Genomic DNA, 26,028 nt, shown 5'->3' on the forward strand with positions numbered 1-26,028 from the left:
AAAACCTGCAATTTTTATTATTTTCAGAAAACAAGAAGGACTATCGTGTAATAGAGTATTATTGTGGTACGGTACCACGGTTACAAGATAGTTTTGTCCTCTAATTAAACAAGAGAAAGTCTCGATACCATAATATTTTTGGTGTTTTCCCATTAAATTCTTGTCAGTGTATTCTAAATTAATCATGTGAAAGTAAATACATGTGTGTTAAAATTTCAACGGTTGAAGAAATAAACATTATTTAGGAGTACACCAAATTTTGCAATTGTACAATTAAGTATTTATCTTTTAATGCCTATTCCTAATTATTTTGTTACTTCCCAATACTGCAACCAAGGAAAAATTTGTATACACAGAAATAAAAATGTTACTAATAACAAAAAAGGTAATAGTTACTGTATTTTGTTATTTTCTTTAAATTTTTGTAATTTAGAATTATACTAGAATATAAAATTTATTGAGGCACTATATATAATATTTTTTAAGAATAAATGCTCGTTTAATTCCTATAATTTGACTTAAATATCTGTTTAGTCCTTATATTTTAAAAGGTACTTCAAAATACCCTACAGTTAAATAACTTACTCTCAGTTTTTCTTTCCTTTTACTATAATATTCTTCCAACAATATTCTTGACATTAATTAATTTATTTGTAAAAATAAATTATAACCAATAATTATTTATTCACAAATTAACTAATAAGTATCAGTGTAAAAAAACTAATATTTTTGTTTCTATATAACGATCTTACTAATAATTATTCATAAATAAATTATATATCAACCAATTTAAAAAAAATTTATTCTTATAATAATTTTACTAATAATAATTTTATAAAATATTAATTTACCAAATTAATCTTAAAAGTAAAATAATAATATAAAAATTTGTGTAAATTTTTATGTTACTTTTAAGGTCAAAATTATAAACTATCATTTTTTTTCTTTTATTAATATCCCTAAGAATATTGTTGTAAAAGAAAATAATAAAGGCAAGAGAGTAAAATTTGCAACAACAAAAATATCTTGAAATAATTTTTTAAATATACAAACTAAACGGTCATTTAACTCAAAATATATAAACTAAAGAATCTGCCAAACATTATAATATAATATTGTTGTAAACCAAAATAATAAAGGCAAGAGAGTAAAATTTTCAACAACAAAAATATCTTAAAATAATTTTTTAAATATACAAACTAAACCGTCATTTAACTCAAAATATAAAAACTAAAGTATCTGCCAAACATTATAATATTTGGGAGATATGCACCCTGATTTTGTTATCTAATATCCTATGTTTTTTTAATTATTTATTTTTCAAAAACACTTTTTTTATTCTCTCTCTCTTTTTCCTAGGGCACAGCAAGGTGAAAATGGAGGAACTGACCTGACAATACAACAAATCAACATGTGGATTCACGCATTATGAAGAAGAAAACATGAGACAACGTGGAGATGATGTTCAGAGTATCCAGTCGAATCTAAAGAAAGTGGATACTCTCTTAACTTGTAACTTGGATTTATGGGGAGGAATCAAATCTGCCCTATCGTGAACTTACTCGGGACCCAACAATCTTGTGTGAGTATGAAAAGTTGATTGATTGAAAATGAACCGTCATTTCTGATAATCACCTACGAAGTAAAAACCTGACCCATGTAGTATGTAATATTGATGACAATGATTAGAATAGAATACGCACTAATAGACACATAGGCGGATGCAGCACATGACTACTAGGGGCTCAAGGCCCACTGGCCAAAAAACAATTTTTAAATAAAAGAAAAAAATATTTTAAGTTTTTAATTAGTTTTAATAAATTTATTAAAATAATCACTATAAAATGTAAAATCCATAAAATTTAAACTTTGACTTTAAAAAAATATAAAAACATATATTTTAATTAAAAATAATTATAGCCCACTACTCAAAATATTTTATATTCTAAAAAATATGGTTAATTCTGCTAGTTTATATAATAATAGTAGAACGAATATTTTCAGTAATAAAACTCATGAAAGATCATTTTTGGAATCAGATGGGATAAGTGATAGTTTGGTTGTCTATATAAAAAATAATAAATTTAATAATATTGATAATGAGTGTATTGCATAACATTTTTAAAATATAAAAATGGGTAGAGACTAATTATAAATATTTTATATATTCAAAATTTTAATTTTTTATATTTTACTATTATCTAATTTAGCCCCCGGTAAATTATTTTTTTAGATCCGCCACTGAATACACACACACTGACACACACACACACACACAAAAAGAAAATGTATTGGATCATTAGGAGTTGAATTTTTGTATTTTATAGTCATAACTAGAAATTTATAAGTATTGATCAAAATTCTTTGTTAACTGATAAGGGATATAAAAAAATATACCTATTATTCTATTTATACTAATATTCAGAAAAATATATTTATTTTCACAAAAATAAGAGAGAAAACTCAAATTAATACTATCACGATGAATTATGAACTTAGGCATTTGACATTAAAATTAGTTTGTGTCAGATTTAATATTTAGGTCTTTTTTTGTTTTTATTTTTTTTTATAACTACATGTGAACTTTTATTTTGAAATATTTTATGTGTGTAACTTATTGTTAATTGATTGGTTGAAAATTGGTTGAAGAGTATAGGCGGTTGGAATTCAATTTAAACACTCAATAACGAGTAAAAGAGCATTTATTATGTGATTGTGATGAACATGGTGAATAATTGATTCTAATGACCCGAGACATCGGGCAACAAGATTGAAAGTTGAACTTCTAATTAAGCGTGCTTCCAGATGATGAGACTAATTAAGGGATATCGATCATTATTCATGGGTCAGGGCTTAGAGAGTCAAAAAGGGACAATCCATACCTTGTGTGACATGGGCTAGGGATAGGGACTTGGACGGCTATAGAGTAGAACTATTGATTCTCAGCTATATGTGTGTGTGTCTATATATATATATATATAGTAGAACTATTGATTCTCATCTATATGTGTGTGTGTCTATATATATATATATATATATATTAAAATGACAACGAAGGTATCATGATAATAATAATATTATTATTATAAAATCAACTTTTAATCCAATTTCGATTGTTTGCCATGATGAGATGTCTTTACTTTATGTTGCAATTTATGTTTACAATACAATGTACATAATGTGATAATGACCTCTAACCTAGCTATTATATATTCACACACACACATATATAATGGATTCGAATAAAGAAAAGAAGCGTAAATATATGTACTCTTTACTTTACACGCGCGGTGCAGAAGGTAATGGCTCGATAGCCAATAAATAATAGGAAGATTCCTCCATCTTGTCCTCTCATAATCTCAGTAAATCATCCTTTGGTGCAGACAGTGACCAAGCAAAGGAGTCCGTGTGAAACTGGACAAGTTGCTCCTGCAAGTGGGGTCACTTTGTTTGTTACCTTCTCCCTCACGATTCACGACACAAACCCTAGCCCACCTCCCCCAGGACACTTTGTTATCTAACATATTTTATCTTGTGCTCCAATCTTTTCTACGTCAATCATTTTTTGTTTTAAGCTTTATCTCGGTCCCATCTTAATATCAGCTAAAGAAATATTTTGATGTAGAGATTTAAGTTGATAGGTTATGACTAACAATAATATTAAAAATCGTCTTACCAAATAACTTTACATGAACTAAATCTTGAGACAAAAGGTCGTCGAACTTAAGATTTAATTGAAGACTTCAATTCTTTTATCATGTTAGAGAAATTATTTGACCAAAAAACTTCAGCTTAGCAATTAGTAGGCTCTTACATAAATTCTGTATATGAGTTATTGTCGCGACTTATTTGCTATGTACATAAATAGATATGTTATGATATGTACATTGAAGAGGACAAGACTATATATGCTTTAATTAATTTAAACTTTTAAGGTAATGACGATGTTTTTTCAGTTTTGAATAACTGTTTCTCTGCTACTTGAAGAGAACAGCAGCTTGTAAATTAATAACGTTTAATTAATATGATTGATGACAGCATATGTACACTTACATAAATTTGTGCTTAGTGATAAGAAAACAGAACACGAGATAGTGATTGTCTTCGTTTTGGTACTTGACCTCTAAGAAACTTGTTCTAGTAAAATTATCTTTTAGTAATTCCAATAATAAATTATATATATGCACAAGTTTATTAATTAGCTAGGATATTGATCCCTTTCAATCCAATCCAAAGTGCAACCACTCTATTGGGAAAATTACAAACGTTTTGAACGTGAAAACAACAAGTAACCAACAACGAAGGACCTCTCTTGATGATGTACACAAAAAATATTAATTTATTGTTATATGCATATTCTACAGAGACTTTAAGTCAAGTGCGTCAAAACCTATAACAATTATTAACCAATATAATATAATAGGGGAAAGAACCAATAAAATATTTGATAAAAGAAATTTAGGCAAAGAAGTTGAGTCATCATCCTTGCTTGTCATGCAGAGACGATTTACAAGCAATCAAAATGACATATATTTTGACGGTGGGTGGTAATATTTGTTGTTGTTTAAGGACCACGTGATCTTGTGGGTTCAAGTATTCGATCCCCATAAAGATTTTCAATATCTTACAATAATAGTCCCCCACTCGAGGTCCCTACCATATATGTCTCTCTCCAGTCTTTCTCATGTTCATCATGAAGAAGCTTAGAGCATTATTCATTCAAGAGAAAAAAAATGGAAAAGAAATGCCTAGCTAGCAAGGCAAGTTGTGAGAACTAGTTACTTTTGACGATTGTTTATTAGCTAGTCTTCATTGTCATCTACATTAAAGAACCATTATTATTGTTGACGATACATACTAGATTTTCAATGCAAAGTTTCATGATCTTGTCTCAGAAGATTTTGATCAAGTCAACATTATAAACATTTTTGTGTAATTATTATTTCATTTATATTATGGATATATATTACTTTTCTATCGTAAGATTTAGAATTGATTGTAATTTTGAATAATCAACGGCCATCATCATTTGGAGTAGGGTGCAAGTATGATAGCAAATATTTTATTTGTAGAATAATTAATAATGGCCATAAAAAAAAATAAAATTGTTACTACTAGATGTTATCATTTAAGATAATTAAAGAATAGAGGTTAAAAGATCTTCCTTAGGAAACCCCTCAAGAGCTTAGTGATAAATTACCAACATTTTCATCCATGTAGATAAGGATTTGAGTCCTCCCAGAATGTATGATAGGGATTAATTTTCTTTTAAATATTAGAAGTAGATCTGACATATTCTGGACTTTTAGACATCCAGATTGCGATCAAAAACTGATTTATGAGTTTTTTTTATAAAAAAAGTTTCGAATGAATTGACGAGCATTAAGTTGAAGCCAGGTGATTGCAAACATAATTAAGAATGCTTTTATAAAGAGACAATGCAATGTTAGATCATATTGAATGCCATTACATTAGTGTAGATTTGAAAAATTCATTTCTACGAGTATAACTAGTATAAGAAAGATTATCTCACAGGTTTCGCTCCCTTCAATAGTTCAATTGTTGAGGCCATCAAAAGTGCTTGTGAATGGTTGATGGTTCCAATTATTGTCAGGCTTTTCTCTCTTTTCTCACTTGCGTTAGGTAAAAGACCTAACTATGACTGTTTTGGCATGTGCCAAGGCATGCTTAGTTGTATTCGTGAAGTTTCTTGATGTTAACTTATGAAAATAAAATTTTAAAATGGACTATCTATTTCATGACTGATTTATTATAATTTATTATGGATTATGTGGTTATTTATTGTCTTGCTAGGTGATGGCATGCATTTATTTTGTACAAATAAATGAATGCATGGTTCCACAAGCATGGTGAAAGGTCTGCTATCTGATAAGTCTTTGTACCTGTAAGATCTTTGGGTCAAAGATTTTCATTTGAACGACTGTTTCCGTTTGTCCAACTTTGATCTCCAACCAAATCATTTTGCTTAATTAAGATATTAATGTGTATAGTTCTTGTCATTCTTTGCAACAATTTTTGATAAAAAGATTCTTATATTTGTATAAACAATAAACAGTTAGGTACAATCTTATATATAAATTTATGATACGGTTCATTCTTTCCTAATAAAATGTTTGCCTGCGTTAATGCGTACAATGATACAACAGACAGGGCCAAATTCTTGTGAATGAGCCTCATCATGTTTTAATATATATAGTCTCCCGTGTGCATGGCATGATATTGTTCTTTAGCAATATTTTTTTCCCTTTGCATGCAAGTTGCTTAATGATTATGCACAACCAAATTCATTGTTCATCAACAAATTTTAGTATAGTATATACAAATTGATTGATACACTGTTAAGAGAAAAATTATAAAACAAAATTGAAAAAAATCTAAAACAACTGGAATTAAAAAGTCGTTTTAATTAATGGGACATGGGTAATTATGGTGTGGAATTGACTTTGCCACTTAAATGTAGCCTTAGATGTGCACACACAAAATCTTGAAAGAAAGAAAATCTGGCTGATGTCTCCCCAATATCTAATTAACAGATCTAATGATAATGAATATCAATAATGCCTTGATTCATGAGAATTCTCCTAAGCGCAAAAGAAAAATCCTCGAGGTGCTTTTGATCATTACCTAATTTTGACAACTAATGCATCCTATAATAGGAAACGAAACGAATATTGATTCTTTTTAGACTGCACGTGGAAAAGGAAAAATCCGGTAGGATTCCAAATTGACCCAACTTGACTAATCTTGACCATTAGATCACCATCAAACGGTTTAAATTCATAGTCCAGTTTTCGGATGGGATCCACTATATGTTGATGGCTATTATTCTTAATGATTATTCAAATACACACATTAATCACGTACTAATTAAGTCTTGAGATGGCTTGGCTTTCTCTTTCCCTTGTCTTCATTCTTGAGATCGCTTGGCCTAATGTATTAGAAATAATAGACATCTTAAATTTCATTTTAAATGATGTATCATTCATTAAATGATTGATAATTTTTTAATAAAATTGAAGTAAATTAATTTTATTATCTCATCAATTAATTGATGAATCATTTAAAATAAATTTTTAAGCTAAAAAATTTGGATGTGTAGCACTACTCTAATAAATTCTTAGTTAATTTTATATTTTAAAATATTTTTCAAAAAATTTATAATGGTTACTCCGACATTTATTTTTTCCTTTTCTGGTACAACTTAATATTTAAATGACTCTGACATACAATAAGTAAGAAGTAATAACGAAATTTCAACAAAAGAAAATGTATAATATAAATATTTTAATTAATTTTTTAAAATATAAAATTGGCCATATAATTTACTCAAAATCTAGAAACTTAAAGTGACGTTATTATCCTATGAAATAAATTATACAGGACTTTGTCATGTCGTTTTTGTTGTCCAAATACCACCATTTCTCATATTATGACAAAATTTTACCACTCCCTCTATATATAGGTAACATAACCCCCATTTCCCTTTCACCGCAACCACAGAAATTAATCCAGCTTCTGTTTCTGCTTCTTCTTCTTCTTCTTCTTCTTCTTTTTCATAGACCCAGCTTTATCATTCACACACAAAAATGGCTGAGAAATTTCCAATCCCTACATACATAATAATCATATTAATCATAAGCCGTTTGATTTCAACCATAGGCAATTCAAAGCCATCGAATATTCTGGTCCCACATAAGCTCCTAACACTAGACATCGGAGCCAGGCTTCATTTAGATCCGGCTGCAATAAAATCAGCCTCCAGCGACTACGGCAACATCTTCAAAGAAAACCCCGTGGCAGTTCTTTACCCGACATCAACAGAAGACATTGTGGCTCTAGTAAAAGCCGCGTACAACTCTTCAGTTCCTTTCAAGATAGCAGCAAAAGGCCGGGGCCATTCGGTGAGAGGGCAGGCCATGGCTGATGGTGGAGTAGTTGTCGAAATGATGGCTCTTAAGAATTATCGAAATGGGAATGGCATTACAGTTGGCAGCGGGTTTTATGCGGATGTTGCGGGGGAGCAGCTTTGGATTGATGTGTTAAATGCCACGCTGGAACATGGACTTGCACCGGCTTCTTGGACCGACTATCTTTATCTAACCGTCGGTGGGACACTCTCTAATGCTGGAATTAGCGGCCAAACGTTTCGCTATGGTCCCCAGATCAGCAATGTTTACGAATTGGACGTTATTACTGGTATCAATTTTTATTAATTAATTTTGTTCTTTTCTTTTTTTAAGAATTTTAAATTCTTTGACAAGATATCATACAACCTGCTGCTGCTGCTGCTGCTGTTGTTTCTTTTATATTATTAATATCGGGGTCCTACTTTTAGGAAGAGGAGTATACTAACGATCGGACGGTGGTTTCTGCCAGACAGTGTTCATTAAAATTGGAATTTTCCCCCCCTTCAGTCAGCCTCTAAGATACAACCAAATAGGGGCTCAAAATTGAGCTCTGTTGTCGTTTTGTATTTATTTATTCTACTAAGAGGATATAATTAAATGTTTGATGCTGTATATGTAAATACAACATTATAAATACATGCAAATGCATTAATTACTTGAGTTATTAATTACTTACACATGAGGTTTTTGTTTTGTGATTCAGGAAAAGGAGAGCTAATGACTTGCTCAGCCTTGAAGAACTCTGAGCTGTTCTATGCAGCACTAGGAGGTTTAGGCCAGTTTGGGATAATAACCAGAGCGAGAATTGCTCTTGAGCCAGCCCCAAAAAGGGTAGATATATATAAACATAAAACACGTTGAATTAACAAGCCTATGCTATCCAGACAATGTGAATAATATTCTCATGTATAACCGTTTTGTAGGTTAAGTGGGTACGAATGCTATACAGTGATTTCTCCAGTTTTAGTAGAGACCAAGAGTACTTGATTTCAATGAATGGAAGGAGACAAAAGCAAGCACTGGATTATTTGGAAGGCACACTAATAATGGACCAGGGTTCTCTAGATAACTGGAGATCCTCCTTCTTCCCACCGTCTGATCATCCCAAAATTATCTCCCAAGTTAAAACACATGCCATCATTTACTGTCTTGAAGTCGCCAAATATTATGATGACCATACCCAAAGTACCCTGCACAAGGTACAAATATATAGCACGATAAAGTTTCTCCTTTATACTTCCGTTGGACGTACAACTAACCAATAAAAACATGACGTGTTTTTATTTTTTATTTTTAAGGAACTGCAAACATTGTTCAAAGGATTAAGTTATCTTCCAGGATTTATGTTTGAAAAAGATGTCTCCTACGTAGAATTTTTGAATAGGGTTCGAAGTGGGGAGCTGAAACTTGAGTCGCAAGGACTTTGGGAAGTTCCTCATCCATGGCTGAATCTATTTTTACCAAAATCTCGTATCTCCGACTTCAACAAAGGTGTTTTCAGGGACATTGTTCTTAAACGTAACATTACCACAGGGCCTGTACTTGTTTATCCTATGAACAGAAACAAGTAAGTCTTTCTTGGTCACAGAAAAATTTTACTGAATGCCGACAAGAATAGGGTAAAACTAGTGCCGGCCTACAAAATTAGAAAAAAGATAAATCGACTCCGGTTTTACCTTGTTTTTGTCTATCGTTTATCTTAAAATGAATAATTTTTATAATTCATGAATTGCAGATGGGATGATAGGATGTCTGCTGTTATACCAGATGAAGATGTTTTCTACACCGTAGGATTTTTGCATTCAAGCGGATTTGATGAGTGGGAAGCCTTTGATGATCAAAATAAAGAGATACTGAAATTTTGTGAAAATGCTGGCATTAAGGTTAAGCAGTATCTTCCCTATCACAGAAACAAGGAAGAGTGGATCAAGCATTTTGGCTCAAAATGGAACACTTTTGCCCAGAGGAAAGCTCACTTTGATCCCAAAATGATTTTGTCGCCGGGACAGAGAATTTTCAATAATATATAAGGCATGGATTAGAGAAGTAGGTAGAATAATATTATTAGTGTTCTTTTCTGGTTGTGGGTAGTATGACTGTATATATGAGTTTTGCATATGTACTATTCATATATACAAGTTGAAAAAAAATATGTAGTAGGTTATTAAGGAGAAAATAATGGAAGAAGCCTTTGGGTTAATTTTTTTTCTTCAATGATATTTTTTTATCTATCTCTCGTAAATTAGGATTTAAAATATTATTAAAAAGTAAGGAAAATTGAAATATTATATAGGGAGAACGACACTTCTACTCCTATAGTTTTGGGTTTGATATCCTCAATTTTTATAGTGAGTAGTAATAGAACTACAAGCACAACTTGTACAAACAAATATGTACAAATTGACGTGGTATGAAGAGATTAGTTGCATAAAACTATCACTAGTCCACATAATTAAAAAAAATAACTGTTATTATCTTTCAGCCAATATTTTCATGGCACATCAGTTTGTAAATAATAATTTGTAAAAAATTGTTCATGCTCTATCATTATTGTAGTATGATACTCCATTACTCTATTTTTTTTTCCTTTCTTTGTTAAGATTTTGAAGCCAAGGAGATAACAAAGTATTATAAAACTTGTAACTGAGTAAGTGATAAAACTTCAAAATTTTAAAGAGGAAAACAACAATTTCCCTATTGTTTAAGTTAAAATCTACTTTTCAATTGTCAATTTTCTAATTAACATGTGTATTTGGGAGAAGGATTTTGTTTCGGTACTAATCTAAGTTTTGTGGTGTCATTTCTACAAATTACAATTGGTATTATTGAATAAAACTATATATGCAGTTAAATCTCAATTTGACGCAAGACCTTGTGAATATTGTCATTATTAGAAATAATTAACAATAAGAAATTATTGAATAAAGCTACATATTTAATTAAATCTTAATTGAATTCATAATCTTATAAATGTCATCTAGTTGAGATTGTTAAATCTCTTATGTTAAAATAAGAAGTTTGAGATTCAAACCGTGAAGAGCAAATTGGATTACCATTAGACTAATCATAAGCTCAAATAGGTAGGGAGCAAATTTAATTCCCATTAAACTAAATAATAAGCTTAAATACATAAGGAGCAAATTGGATTGTCATTAGATAAAATAATCAATTTTACATAAAATTTTTGAAAAAATCAACACAACTTATATATTCAAATTTGTTGGAGAAATAAAATCATTACAAACTCTAAGGAAATACGCTCAAGTTCCTGGTTTCTTACGCAATTGGATTGTGAACTTCTTCCATTATCAGGAAAACGAAAAGTAGACTTTAAATGTATTGAAAATAGATAGACTCGACATTAGGTTGTTATTACTCCCTCTCTTTTCCTTTATCCTCTAGGACAATAAAAAGTGTAGCATTTGTGGGCAATAGAAGTGATAAATGAATAGTATATTTATGATAAAGCGTCATTTAATTATTTGGTCGATGCATGGTAAAAGTTATAGAAAGGTTGATTAGGGCATTATGCTCACCCCCGCACGGGCACCGCCGCACATAATCATGTTGCTGCCTTGCCTGCCCGTTCGTGCTATCATCATTTTAAATGTTAGGCACTTGCATCTTTAGGCTGACAAGCCATTATTAGATTAATTAGATTTGAGTACTTGACTTTAATTTGTTCTGCTTTATAAAAGTACTTATTTGCTTCTCTCTCCATTCAGCTTAAAAAGTACTAAATTTCAGTTTAAAAAAAAAAGAGTACATATGTCCATACATAGATATCTTCATCATTTTCGTATTCTAAGGTATGCAAAAATACGAGATTTGCAATGATATAGAAGGGTGTTACTTTACTTTATTTTTTTAAAAATAAAACTAAAGTAATTAATTAAGGGATATAACGAACCTTAGTCTTCAAAGAAAAAGCGCATTAGTAGGGATGGTAATGGGGCATATATGGGTTGGATCTACTTTACTCCAGATCCAGATCCATAATAAAAATTAAAATCCATATCTGCTCCATATCTGTCATAAATCCATATTTTTCGCTCCATATCCAGATCCAAAAAAATAAATAAATATCTATATCTGCTTCAAATCTGAAAAAAAAAAATTAAAATCCAAATTTGCTTTAGACCCGTCATGAATTTTAAAACTCAGTAATAAAAAAGTAATAATTTTTTAGAATGAAAATTGAAGGCTAAAATGTATTGATAACAATAAATTATATATTTTTTCTCAAAAATATAATAAATATTGTAACTTATACTTTTACACTAAAACAACAAATAAGAAAAATAATAAAATATCTTTCAAAAGTAATTGCAGGAGTAAGATTAATCTAATATTCTACTGTCTCCTTTATCATTCTAATATCCATGACACACCCACCCTCATTTCTACAACATTAGATAATGACATATAAATTAAATATGATTTACATTCAGTGCTTTTTATTTTTATTATGACTATATTTGACTAAATATATAAATAACTATATTCGTTAAAAATTATTTGGCCAATATAATGAAATAAATTGTCAGGTTGTATTACTTGGCTTGCAATTTGAATATTGCATGTACATGCTTTGGGGCTGGCTGACATTTAAATTTACAAAACTAACCTTTATGTTTTAAGAGTTTAAATGCATGGTAAATACCACTAATATGCTATGAATAAAATTTATTATCATTATAATTCCATAATTTTTAATAAACTTTTAAAATAAAATAAAATTAAAAGATGGGTGGATATGGATATGGATATGGATTTAGATATTATGATAGATCCAGACCTACTCCAGATCCGTCTTAGATCTGCATATCAATATCCAAATTCGATTCAAATTCATTTTAAACTGACTCAAATCTGATCCGATTGGATTTGGATCACATGGATCTTGGGTCAGATCCAATCCATTGCCATCCCTACGCGTTAGTACATAATGAGAAGAAAAAAATAAATAATGGAGAATGCAAAAAAAAATGTAAAAATAAGATGCAACAAGACCTATAGTTAGGGAAACTTATTTCGAAGAATAAATTCCTCTTCAATTTTTACTATTGGTTTAGCATAATTTAAACACAAGTCGACAATTTTGTCAAAACCTCCTTTGTAAAGAAGATATGCGAATAAGCTTAAAGAGAAACTTTTGAGGAAAAGAACACGCGAATCTTTTTCGTTTTTTAATTCAAAAAATAATAGAAAAAAGCATTCAAGTGGAGGACACAACAGAGATTATTAATTGTTTAATGCATTTAATTAAACTCATGTTAGCTAATTAATAGTAATATGAAAGGAAAGAGATGCTTTCGCAGCCAAGAGATGGGCCAAAGGACATAATTCCTTTTCTGAATTTAAAAGACTTTAATCAGAATGTCTGCTGCTCTTATTGCGGCTTGCAGGCAACCAGGAAACATCAATAGTGGCCAGCAGGCTGCCCCCATCATTCTTTTTTTTGACTTGATGGCTACCGACATTATATTACTTGTTCTTTATGTATCTTGCTGGCACTTCAAATTCAGTATGTCTAAAAATTCCATCGAATGTTGGTTCTATAGGAACTGAAGTACAGGCTTCAATTAAAAGGTTGGCTGTAATAAGGAGAATAAACTGTGGAAAAATAAAGTACGATGCTTACAGGTAGATTTTGAATACTTTACAAAGAGAGAGCTACTGGATACAACTTATTTAACTTAAATTGTTCAGATTCTAACTTTAGGCCTCGGCTACCATGCAGGGCATAAAATCCCTGTATGGTGCAGGGGCCAACCTTGAGCCATTGGATTCAGCTTGTTTGAATTTGAATCCAACGATTGTGGTTTTAATTTGAAAAAAAAAAGAAAAAATGAATAAAAGCAGAAAAAATAAGGCAATTAGTTGAATCAAAAGCATTTTCTCCCTCCCTCTCTTTCTCCTTTCACCCCCCGGAACATTGAGCAAGAAAACCCTGATCTTTATCGTTCCCCACACTATCACGGTCTCGTTCTTGGTCACTCTCCCATTCCGGCTCACACTCCCGCTCCTGTTCTTGCTCACACTCAGGCTCCCACTATCGCTGTTGTTGTTGTTGTTGCTCTTGCCCTTTCTTCCAACTCACACTCACACTCAACCTTCCTCTCACTTTCGCTCTAGCTCCCGGCTCCGACTTTCACTCTTCTCATCAAGGTTATTCAGCTTTAAACTTAGCCTTGTAATTGTTAAAGTGATTTAGATATGTAATTTGTTATATTTGGGGAAAACGATTTGTTAATGATATAGTGTAAAAATATAATGCATACATAATATTTGACAAAATACCACAAAGAACTATAGAACTATTTGTCGTCTTTTAAGATAATGGGTTAATTTTATTTTTTTGACAAAATGCTGCAGCCGTGTTTTCAATTTTTTTTTATAATAATTCGATGATGAAAAAAATTAGACTTGGCCATTCGAGTGTGGTACCTTTGTGTGATAGGTTGGCGTTTGCATTCGTTTGATGCAAGATGCATTTCGGTTGATGCCCATCGCACGTGTGAGGTGTGTTTTGGTGCGATAGGCACCGTTGCACCAAACATGAGTGCGAGAGGAACTAATTGTTGTTTATTAACTGCTTTCTTGTAGCTTTTACAAGAAATGAAATATGTTAATGGTAAGAGGAAAAAATCGAAAGAAAAATCATTATGGCAAGAAAAGTAAGGAGTGAAAAAAAAAGCATGGATATACTATTTGTAAGTATAATTTATATGCATTTATGTACCCATTATGTTAAAAGGTTTAATTTTTTTAATTAATGTAACTTAAAATATTGATCACAGTAAGGTAGAAGCAAAACGACTAAGGCTATTAGGGGTAGAAAAGGTGGATAAAATGGTATGTAGCCAAAAAATGACCTACTGAATATTTAATTTTCTTTTACCTAAAATAATATGCCACTGATCGTATATATATTATCATTGTTGTAGGTTAGAGCTGATATTGCACAAAATTAGAAGAAACTAACCCCCGAGGAGAGGCATCAATGGATGGTTAGTAATATGAATGAGATATCTAGCTCAAATAGTGGTGAAAATAGTAGTGCGAGTAAAAATATTGAGGAATCTGATGAGGACAACTTTGATGATGGCAACCTTCTATCTCGATGTCGTGTAGCCTTATTCTCCGAGGTGGTTTCATCTTTTTCAAGTGACCAACAAGCAACAGTGAATGAAATCGGCTTAGGAAGTCTACTTGACCTAAAATGTGGATGCTTACCTAAAATGTGGACGCTTAAGACAAGAGTTATGTGCAACATTAATTGAACAATGTGATGTAGGTAGGCAAAGTATAATTCTACATGGGAAAGAATACAATTTAAGCCTTACAACGTTTGTAACTATAATGGGGGTTAGAAATGGAGGCACACGTGTGGACTTAAATGACCAACCAGTTGATATAACTGATTTGCGTGCAATGTATAGTAGTGGACCTAGAGGAATTCATATAGTGGAGGTGAAAAAAAGGCTAATGAATAGTTCAACTTCTGATGATGAATTTACGATAACTTTTAGTCTTTTTGCATTGGGAACCATATTATGTCCCACAAGTGCAATATACATTAATCCGTTGTATCTTCGAGCACTAAAAGATATAAATTCAATTAGAGAAAAAAATTGGGCTAGTTGGTGCTTTACCTTTTTATGGGAAGGTGTGCAAAAGTTCAAAGAGAATAAAGTGAGCTCCGTTAGCGGCTGCGTTCTTTTCTTAAAGGTTCGTGTTTAATTAATATATATATATATATATATATATATATATATATATATTGTTACTTGTTTCTTGTATTTTGGTTATTTCGGTCCATAACATACGTACTTTGCCATTGATGGACAACTGTTCTACCTTTCCTCTATTGTATATGATCGGCCTTCTATTGATAGAACAGTGTGTCCTATCAGTGTGTGGAATAATGATGAGATTCGACGATTCTTGAAATGGCAAAAGGCTTGGTGACATCAAAAGCAATAAAGTATAGAATACGTGCATACTATTTTAATGAAATCAATTTACCATATTTTTGGACTAAATTATTATTATTTTATGAATTATTTTAGGTTTCGATGCATGACCCTGATCAGCTTCATAAGCCTCAACAAGCAGAACCTCATGGGTGGAACAATGCGAATAATGATGCTTTTCAGTTATTAATGGAAAGGTTTGGGTCATTCGTCGCCCAAAACAAAGAGTCGTTCCAAACCCTTGAACAAAGATTGGAAAACATAGAAAAAATATTGGGAGAGTTGACATTAAAGTATCATGGAGGATCAACCAAACAACCAGTTGCTCCTGATCCACCTTCAAATTTGAAAAGTCAAAATCGTACATCTCTGGATGGAAAAACAATGTCAAAAATTGAAGGGAAAATGATTTTGGTCAGTGATGATGACACCGTGGATCGTAGAGTGAAAGCAAGTTTACGAGCCTTTAATGCCATGTTGGGTTGTATTGGGACTACTACACATACTAGTGAAACTCTGCTCGATTCATTTCAATTTGATAGAGGACATGCTCTCGATCTAACGCCAATACCTCGAGAGGAGGGAGATGTTTGTCTAAGCGATCTTTAGTTGCAATTTGGTTTTAATGATAATGAATTAATTTTGACCCTAGACATATATAGAATTTGGTTGAACCACTTGACACTAAGCAAGAGTTCCAGACCTCCACTAGCATGAGTGTACCAGCAACACGACCAGCACGGAATAGAAGGTCGGGACGATACCAACTCTCTCCTTATGATAAAGTGTCTCGGGGAGCGAAGGATAAGTCTAAAGCTAGTCATTTCTATTTAAATAACCCACTTTCTCTTGACCAATTGAAGTTCATTCAATATGCATTTGATAAAGATGGTAATGAAAGGTACTTGTGGTTTATAGGGCTTTGTATTTTTTATTACCCTGTACATATATATTGATTAGCTAACACTTTATTATTTGTTTGTGTTTTCAGTGAAATCATTGTCTCTATTGATGATCAATTTATCTCTAGGCATAATTTCATGAGCCTTTTGCCTAACACGGCTCTGAGTGGAGAGGTTTGTGGTGTATTGGCACTCATATTATCTTACTATATGTTTAGATGGCTTATTGCAAAATAGAATACTAAGTTGTCACTTATTGACCACTGTTTTAGATTCTCACCATGATAGCACATCACCTCACACTATGTGAATGGGCTAAACACAGTGATGCACTAATAAACTGAAATACAAGTTATGCAACCCAAGAGGGCGGTGAATTGAGATTTTAAAACTTAAGTTAAGCAAACCACACAACAATTGAATCTAATGCCTTATTAGAATCGAAAACAATAAATTCAATAAATCACAATAATAAAAGAATAAGGGAAGAGAAAACAAAAATAAGAATTTTTACGTGGTTCGGCAATCCCCGCCTACTGGGCTTGAGGATTTCACTATCCAAGCCTCCCAAGGCTTCAAATGCTTACAATTGACTTCCAAGGTGTCAATGAACCTTTACAACAACAGATTATCTCCCCAATTTCTTAACCACAAGTGTTTCTCACACTTGTACGCTCACAAATTTATGAGGAAATGAAGATTACAACAAAAACTCTCTTAAAGAGTAGATATACAAATTGAAGTACAAAGATAATTCAAAGTATGATGATTTGCGAAATAAGAACTCAATATATGTTGTGTGCTTTTTGTTTTTGCTTGCTAGAGTGCTTGAAAATGAATTGAATTTGAGTTTATATAGTTTGAGCCCAAAAGCAAACCGTTATGTGTTTTTTTATGATAACCGGTTTGCCACTTTCGAAATCCGGTTAGCCGCTTTTATGTTACCGTTACAACAAATATTTGAATTTTAGAACATCCGGATAGCCGCTTTCATTCCAGTAAGCTACTGCTCAAAATTCGATCTTCTGCTTGTCAAGTCCAGTTAGCCGCTTGCTACAGTAACTGCTACAGTGAACTATTTTTTACAATTACAGTTTGACCCAAAACTTTATAAAACTATATTATGGCCCAAAACGTTATGAAAGTTTTCAAATAGGTCCAGTTTTAGAATTTCTAAATAATGCTATCAATCCCAAAACTTTTTGAAATTATGATATGGCCCAAAATATGTGAAATTATAGAATGACCTAAAATATTTAAATATTTTCAAATAGGTCCAAATCCGAAATTCTAAACAATATTTATTGGAAATAAAGATGGAAAAAATCTTTCACTTTAGTCCATATCTTGAAAAACAATCTAATAACATAAAAATCATTTTCTTGTTATAAAATCACAATATGTAAATATTTGTTTATCCAAAACATGTGGTTTGTTATCATCAAAATCAACATTTATAGCCGTATAGGCTAACAATCTCCTCTTTTTTTATGATGGCAAAACACATTATAAAAATTTGTTTTAGTTATGAAAAGCTCCCCCTTAATCAATACAAGATTAAAAATTAATTTGAAAATGATTTAAAAGAGTCCCCCTATATAAATGCATATGAATATTTTTCATAACAATCATATCTACCATATCTCCCCCTTCCATATTATATCTCTCCCTTCATCATTAAAAAGAGTAAAAACTCCCCCTATCAATCATCAAAATCTCAAGACAAGCACATTAGGTCAAAAGTATCTAGAAACACGAGTGAAAAAAAATATAACCAACCATCATATCAAATCCACATAATCCAAAACAGATATATAATTCAACCTAACAATCATCCATAAAATCTAAATGAAAATAAAAGAACATAAAGCAGTAAATGAAATGTTGGTGTGTCCAAATACAAACATAAGAGACTACTGAGGTAGTGAGGATGGTGGTGATAGAGGTGAATACGGATATGGAATGCCGAAGTGCTCAAAGAGAAAGCGCTATCCATGAATGAGCTGCTGATGTTGTTGTGAAAAGTGCTGGTGCTCTACAAGTATGTGCTACTCAAAGTCAGTTTGCTGCACGGAAAAGGTTCTCACCTCATCCAAAAGCTGCTGAAGAGTAACCTCTTCAGAGGCTGAAGGCTCTAGAGGTGATAAAGCAGATGCAGAGGCATCAAGAATAGAGGCAGACACTAGAGGGTCTCGGCGTCTACGCTGGCCTCAAAATAAAAGTGAGAAATCAGGAAGTTGATTTCTGATGATTGTTTGGTTTGTTGAACAGGTTGTTTGCCTTTTCCTCGAACCGGCTGCAAGCTTGACATAATGATTTTGAGTAATTTAAAGTGAAATGAGGCAATGAGAAGGGAGATGATGAGGATTGAAAGAGATTTTGAGGTGCAATTTTGGTTAAAAAACGAATTAAGAGGAAGAAATCTAGAGAGAGAAAATTCGTTGGAAACCCTAGGTTTGATTTCGGATCTAGTGAGTTTGATATGGAAAATGGATTTGGAAGATGATTTTGGCCACAAGAATGGATGGGGAATAAGATTTATGAATCGATTTGAATCGAAAAAGAGTGGAAAAGATGAATTTTGGAGTGAAAAGAATGAAGGAAGAAACGATTTTTAAAGAGAGAATGGTATCCAGTTTGCCGAAAGAGGGAAGAAGAAGAACAACTTTTATATTCACGAATCCGGCTATTCGGATAGCATTAACCCGTTATTCGGTTGTTGGACAGTGAGTTAGTTACGCGAATTCGAATTTCGGGATAGAGGAACTGGTTGTCCGGTTTTGAGGCAGAAAAGGGGTTTGCAAATTCGGCTTCCTGATTAGATAACCGGCTATCCGGTTGTGATGCAGTGAGTTCAAAAACTGAAGCCGGTTTTCCAAATTCCCTAACCAGTTGACCGGATATTTTCCAGAAATTTTTCAAAAGTAATTCGGCTTACCAGTTTGAAGAATCGGCTGTCCAGTTTTGAGGCAGAAAAGAAGCTTTGCAAATCCGGTTTCCGGTTTGGGTCCAGTAAGTTCCAAACCGAATTCGGATTTCTAGATTTCATAACCGGTTAACCGGTTTCTTTCCAGGGATGAGACATTTAGAAACGGCTTCCCGGTTTTCCAATCTGGTTATCTGGATGTTGACCCGAGATCAAGCAAACCTCACCCGGCTTACCGGTTTTCTGAATCTAGTTATCCGAATGTGATCCAAAGAATAATCATTAAGAAAAATGGTTTTCCAGTTGATAGACGGTTAATCTTTAGAAATCATTTTGACTCTTATTGAATTTTGGTAAGCTCTTAGACTTGTATTATACACACCAATTTATTTTTGGCTTAAAAATTGATCAATTTTAAATTATTTTGTGATTCAAAACTTTTCAATAAGCCATTTAAAATTAAATGAAACATAAATGCATACAAGAACAAACACATCAGCTTAATCAACAATTCATAATTCAATATGTAACATTCATCATTCCAAGCTCATGTCTTATCTTTATAAAATGCTCTTCACTAAGAGGTTTTGTAAAGATATCCACAAGTTGATTTTCAATGGAAACAAATTTAATCACATCATCTCCTTTTTGAACATGATCTCTAAGAAAATAATGCCTAATTTCTATATGCTTGGTCCTAGAATGTTGAATGGGATTCTTGGATAGATTAATAGCACTAGTATTGTCACACAAGATAGGTATTTGATTGAGTTTAATACCATAGTCTCTAAAGGTTTGTTTCATCCAAAGAATTTATGCACAACAACTACCTGAGGCAATATATTCTGCCTCGGTGGTTGAAAGTGCAACCGAGTTTTGTTTCTTACTACACCAAGAGACAAGTGAATAACCTAGGAAATGACATGTTCCACTAGTACTTTTTCTATCAACCTTATATCCGGCAAAGTCGGCATCCGAATAACAAGTTAAGTCAATATGAGTTCCCCTAGGATACCAAAGGCCAATATTAATTGTGCCAATCAAAGATCGAAAAATTCGTTTGACAGCAAGCATGTGTGACTCTTTATGGCAAGATTGAAATCTAGCACATAAGTATACACTAAACATAATATCAGGTTTACTAGTAGTCAAGTAGAGTAAAGATCCAATCATACCTCGATAAGTTTTGATGTCAACTTCCTTACTTTTCTCATATTTGTCCAGCTTGATGGTAGTACTCATTGGAGTGCTTTTTGTCGTTCTATTATGATAGCCAAATCTTTTGAGTAGATCTTTCACGTACTTGCCTTGATTTATGAAAATTCCTTCCTTGTTTTGTTTGATTTGGAGTCCAAGGAAGTACTTCAACTCTCCCATCATACTCATCTCAAATTCTTTGCTCATACATGATGAAAATTATTTACACAACAATTCATTAATAGAACCAAAGATAACGTCATCAACATATATTTGAACAATAAGTATATCTCGGTTCTTATGCTTAACAAAGAGAGTTGTGTCCGCTTTTCCCATCGAAAAATCGTTATCTAACAAGAAATTTTTAAGCCTATCATACCATGCTCTAGGTGCTTGTTTTAATCTATATATGCCTCAGACAACTTATACACATGATTTGGAAATTTTTTATTTTCAAAACTAGGAGGTTGTTTCACATAAACTTCCTCCATAATATAACCATTTAAGAAAGCACTCTTGACATCCATTTGATATAAAATAAAATCTTTATGACATGCAAAAGCTAAGAGCATTCTAATGGATTATAGTCTAGCTACAGGTGCAAATGTTTCAGCAAAATCAATTCCCTCTTCTTGGTTGTAACCTTGAGCCACTAATCTAGTTTTATTTCTTACAACCATACTGGATTCATCCATTTTGTTTCTAAATACCCATTTGGTACCTATAATGGATTGATGTTCCGGTTTAGGAACTAATTCCCACACATTATTTCTCTCAAATTGATTCAACTCCTCTTGCATTGCCATAATCCAAGATTCATTATTTTCCCCATCCGCAAAGGATTTTGGTTCAATTTGAGATATAAATGCAGCATGCTCACATGTATTCCTAAGTGACGGCCTAGTAGTTATACCTTGTGATGGATCTCCTAAGATTAAGTCCTTAGGGTAAGAAGAAACATACCTCCACTCCTTGGGGAGTGTTTGAAAAATACCTTCTTGTTGCTCCATATTTGTTTGTTCTTATTGTCTATCCTCTTGATTTTCTTGTGGTGCATTCTCTTGTTTATCTTTTGATGATTCTTCTTGTAACTCTCCATCTGCATCATCATTAACAACTCCTTTCTCCTCAGAGGAGGGGTTAGATTCATCAAACGTAACATGCATGGATTCTTCCACAACTAAAGTTCTTTTGTTATAAACTCTATAAGCTTTGCTTGAGTTTGAAAACCCGAGAAAGATGCCAACATCAAATTTTGGATCAAGTTTACCAAGATTATCTTTTGTATTCAAAATAAAACATTTACATCCAAAAACTTTGAAATAACCAATGTTGAGTTTTCTATCTTTCCAAAGCTCATAGGAAGTTTTATTGAGATGGGGTTTAATCAACACCTGATTTAAAACATAATAAGCGGTGTTGACGGCTTCGGCCCAAAAATATTTTGGTAATACATTTTCATTCAACATGGTCCTAGCCATCTCTTGAATAGATCTATTCTTTCTCTCAACAACTCCATTTTGTTGTGAAGTCCTAGGTGATGAAAATTGGTGCTTAATGGCAAAATCATTACAAAAATTTTAAAATGCATGATTTTCAAACTCTCCACCATGATCACTTCTAATACAAGTAATAGAATAACCTTTTTTATTTTGAACTTTCTTACAAAATACTTTAAAAACATCAAGAGCATCATCCTTATTAGCTAAGAATAATACCCATGTGTATCTTGAAAAATCATCAACAATTACAAAGGCATAATACTTTCTACTTAGACTAGCATATCTTGAAGGTCCAAATAAATCTATATGAAGTAGTTGAAGATGTTTTAAAGTGGAAATATGATTTTTTTTTTTGAACGAGGTTTTGATTTGTTTACCAAATTGGCATGCTTCACAAATTCTATCTTTTTTAAAACCAATTTTTGGAAGACCTTTAACTAGATTATTTTTGGAAATCTTCGAAATTAAATTCATGCTTGCATGTCCTAATCTTCTATGCCACATCCAACCATCATCATGCAATGCCGAAAAAAAATTATCATAAGTTGATGCACATTCTATGTCAATGATATAAACATTACCACATCTATTTCTAACAAATAAAATCTTGCCATCACATGCATTCTCAATAACACATATAGATTTATCTAAAACAACTTTATAATCTTGTCACATAATTGACTAATGCTAATCAAATTGTGTTTCAAACTTTCAACCAAACACACATTTTCAATTAGAGTTGAGGAAACTTTACTGACATTTCTAATTCTGAGAATTTTTCCTTTTGAGTTGTCTCCAAATGATACATCTCGACCATTTTCGATTTTGGTAAAACTTGATAAGCATGCATAGTTTCCGGTCATATGCCTAAAACAACTGCTATCCAAGTACCATTTATTTTTCTTCTTCTTCAACCCCTGTAGAGAAAATCTCAAGTTTTAGGTACCCAAACTTTTTTGGGTCCTTGAGAGTTAGAAATGGTTCCTTTTGGAACCCAAACACATTTGATACCATAATATGCATTTCTCTTCACTGGACATCTATTTTTCATATGACTATCCTGATTACAATAATGACATACAACTTGATTGTTAATAGATGTATTCTTCACAAAGTAGTTCTTATAATATTTTTGTTTCAAATTAGGCTTATAGCCAAGTCCTCCTTTATCAAACACACATTTTTGTGAATTAAGCAAATTATCCAACATATTTTGCCCATTTGTAAATCTTAAAACAATCTCATTTAATTCATTGCTCTTCTTCTTAAGCATTTCATTTTCATTTTTCAAGTTATCTATGTGTGATTCTAGATGCTTGTGTGAAGTACTAGGTTTCTCATTTGATAATGCAACTTTATCATTCAATGCTTTATTCTCTAATTCTAGGCACGTAATCTTTGTACTTAGAGATTCATTTTCATCTTTGAGCTCTACCATTTTCTTTTTAAGGCATACATTCTTTTTACTAATTTTTATCCATTCATCATGCAATTCTTTGAAGGCATTATATAACTCATCGTATGTAGGAGGATCATTTACCTCATCAAGTTCGTCACATGATTCTTCCCCAAAAGCCATGAGGGCTAAATTTGTCATCTCTTGTTGCTCTTCATCATCGCTTGTTTCCTCATTGCTATCATCCCACGTGGCCACCATAGCTTTCGTCTTGAGTTTGTTGAGGAGAGGACATTCCGGTTGTATGTGTCCAGACTTCCTGCATTCATAGCAGGTAATTGGCTCTTTCTTCTCCCATTTATTTTTGTAGTTTCTGAACTTTCCCCGCTCATTAGTCTTCTCGTAAAACTTTCTAAATCTTTTAGCCAACATAGCCAACTCCTCATCATCCAGTTCGCTTTCCTCATCACTCTAATGTTTCGAGGCTTTGAGAGCAATGCTTTTTTTCTTTTCCTCATGCCCTTTTCCTGCTGCCAAATCTTCTTCATATGAAATGAGAGCCAATTAAATCATCAATAGGTAAGATATTTAAATCTTTGGCTTCCTCAATGGCAGTCCTTTTTGGTTTCCATTCCTTAGGTAGCGACCTAATGATTTTCTTAACTTTCTCGCTATTCGAAAAGGTCTTTCCCAGAGCTCCTAGAGTCTTCACTATGTCTGTAAATCTAGTGTACACAGAATACACACTCTTGTTTTGTTCAATTTGGAACAATTCATATTGTCGAGTGTACCTACTAATTTTAGACTCTTTCACTTGATTCGTGCCTTCATAAACAACTTCAAGTTTGTGCCAAATTTTATTAGCACTTTCACAATTAGACACTATGAAACTCTTTCTTATCTAGTGCACAAAACAATGCATTCATAGCTTTAGAATTTAGAGAATTTTTTTTCCAATTCATTCCATTTCCGTAAAGGTTTTGGAATATCTTCCCCTACTTCATTCTTAGTCATAGGCATAAATGGACCATTACATACAACTTTCCAAATTTCATAATCTAGTGCTTGCAAATAAATTCTCATTCTAGTTTTCCAATAAGGGTAGTCATTTCCATTAAAAAATGGAGGTCTAATGGTTTATTGTCCTTCCCTAAATGTGGAATCATTTTGAGTTGCCATTGATCTTTAGTTCTGGACGGTTAAGTCTAAACAAGAGCACCTCGCTCTGATACCAAATGAAATACAAGTTATGCAACCTAAGAGGGGGGTGAATTGAGATTTTAAAACTTAAGTTAAGCAAACCACACAACAATTGAATCTAATGCCTTAATAGAATCGAAAACAATAAATTCAATAAATCACAATAATAAAAGAGTAAGGGAAGAGAAAACAAACACAAGAATTTTTACGTTATTCGGTAATCCCTGCCTACGTCCACGCCTCCAAGCACATTGGGCTTGAGGATTTCACTATCCAAGTTTCCCAAGGGTTCAAATGCTTACAATTGACTTCTATGGTGTCTATGAACCTTTACAACAAGAGATTATTTCCCTAATCTTTTAACCACAAGTGTTTCTCACACTTGTACACTCACAAATTTATGAGGAAATGAAGATTACAATAAAAAGTCTCTTAAGGAGTAGATATACAAATTGAAGTACAAAGATAATTCAAAGTATGATGATTTACGAAATGAGAGCCCAATATATGTTGTGTGCTTTTTGTTTTTGCTTGCTATAGTGCTCGAAAATGAATTGAATTTGAGTTTATATAGTTTGAGCCCAAAAGCAAACCGTTATGTGTTTTCTGATGATAACCGGTTTGCCACTTTCGAAATCCGGTTAGTCGATTTATGTTACCGTTACAACAAATATTTGAATTTTAGAACATCCGGATAGCTGCTTTCATTCCAGTAAGCTACTGCCCAAAATTCTGTCTTCCGCTTGTGAAATCCGGTTAGCCGCTTGCTACAGTAACTGCTACGGGAAACTATTTTCCAAATTTATAGTTTGACCCCAAAACTTTATAAAACTATATTATGGCCCAAAATGTTATGAAAGTTTTCAAATAGGTCCTATTTCAGAATTTTTAAATAATGCTTTGTCAATCCCAAAACTTTTTGAAATTATGACATGGCCCAAAATATGTGAAATTATAGAATGACCCAAAATATTTAAATATTTTCAAATAGGTTCAAA

General features: G+C 32.3%; 1 protein-coding gene across 1 annotated transcript; it reads left to right on the top strand.

Moving 5' to 3' along the window:
- Positions 1-7,467: 7,467 nt before the first annotated feature.
- Positions 7,468-10,136, top strand: LOC102612158 (cytokinin dehydrogenase 3-like). The gene is made up of 5 exons (XM_006475400.4): positions 7,468-8,217; positions 8,632-8,759; positions 8,852-9,127; positions 9,227-9,495; positions 9,664-10,136. The coding sequence occupies exons 1-5, from the start codon at positions 7,608-7,610 to the stop codon at positions 9,956-9,958; spliced, it is 1,578 nt and encodes a 525-aa protein (XP_006475463.1). The 5' UTR covers positions 7,468-7,607; the 3' UTR covers positions 9,959-10,136.
- Positions 10,137-26,028: the final 15,892 nt, after the last annotated feature.

The sequence above is a fragment of the Citrus sinensis genome, chromosome 1 (genome assembly GCF_022201045.2).
Source record: "Citrus sinensis cultivar Valencia sweet orange chromosome 1, DVS_A1.0, whole genome shotgun sequence".
Lineage (NCBI taxonomy): Eukaryota > Viridiplantae > Streptophyta > Magnoliopsida > Sapindales > Rutaceae > Citrus > Citrus sinensis.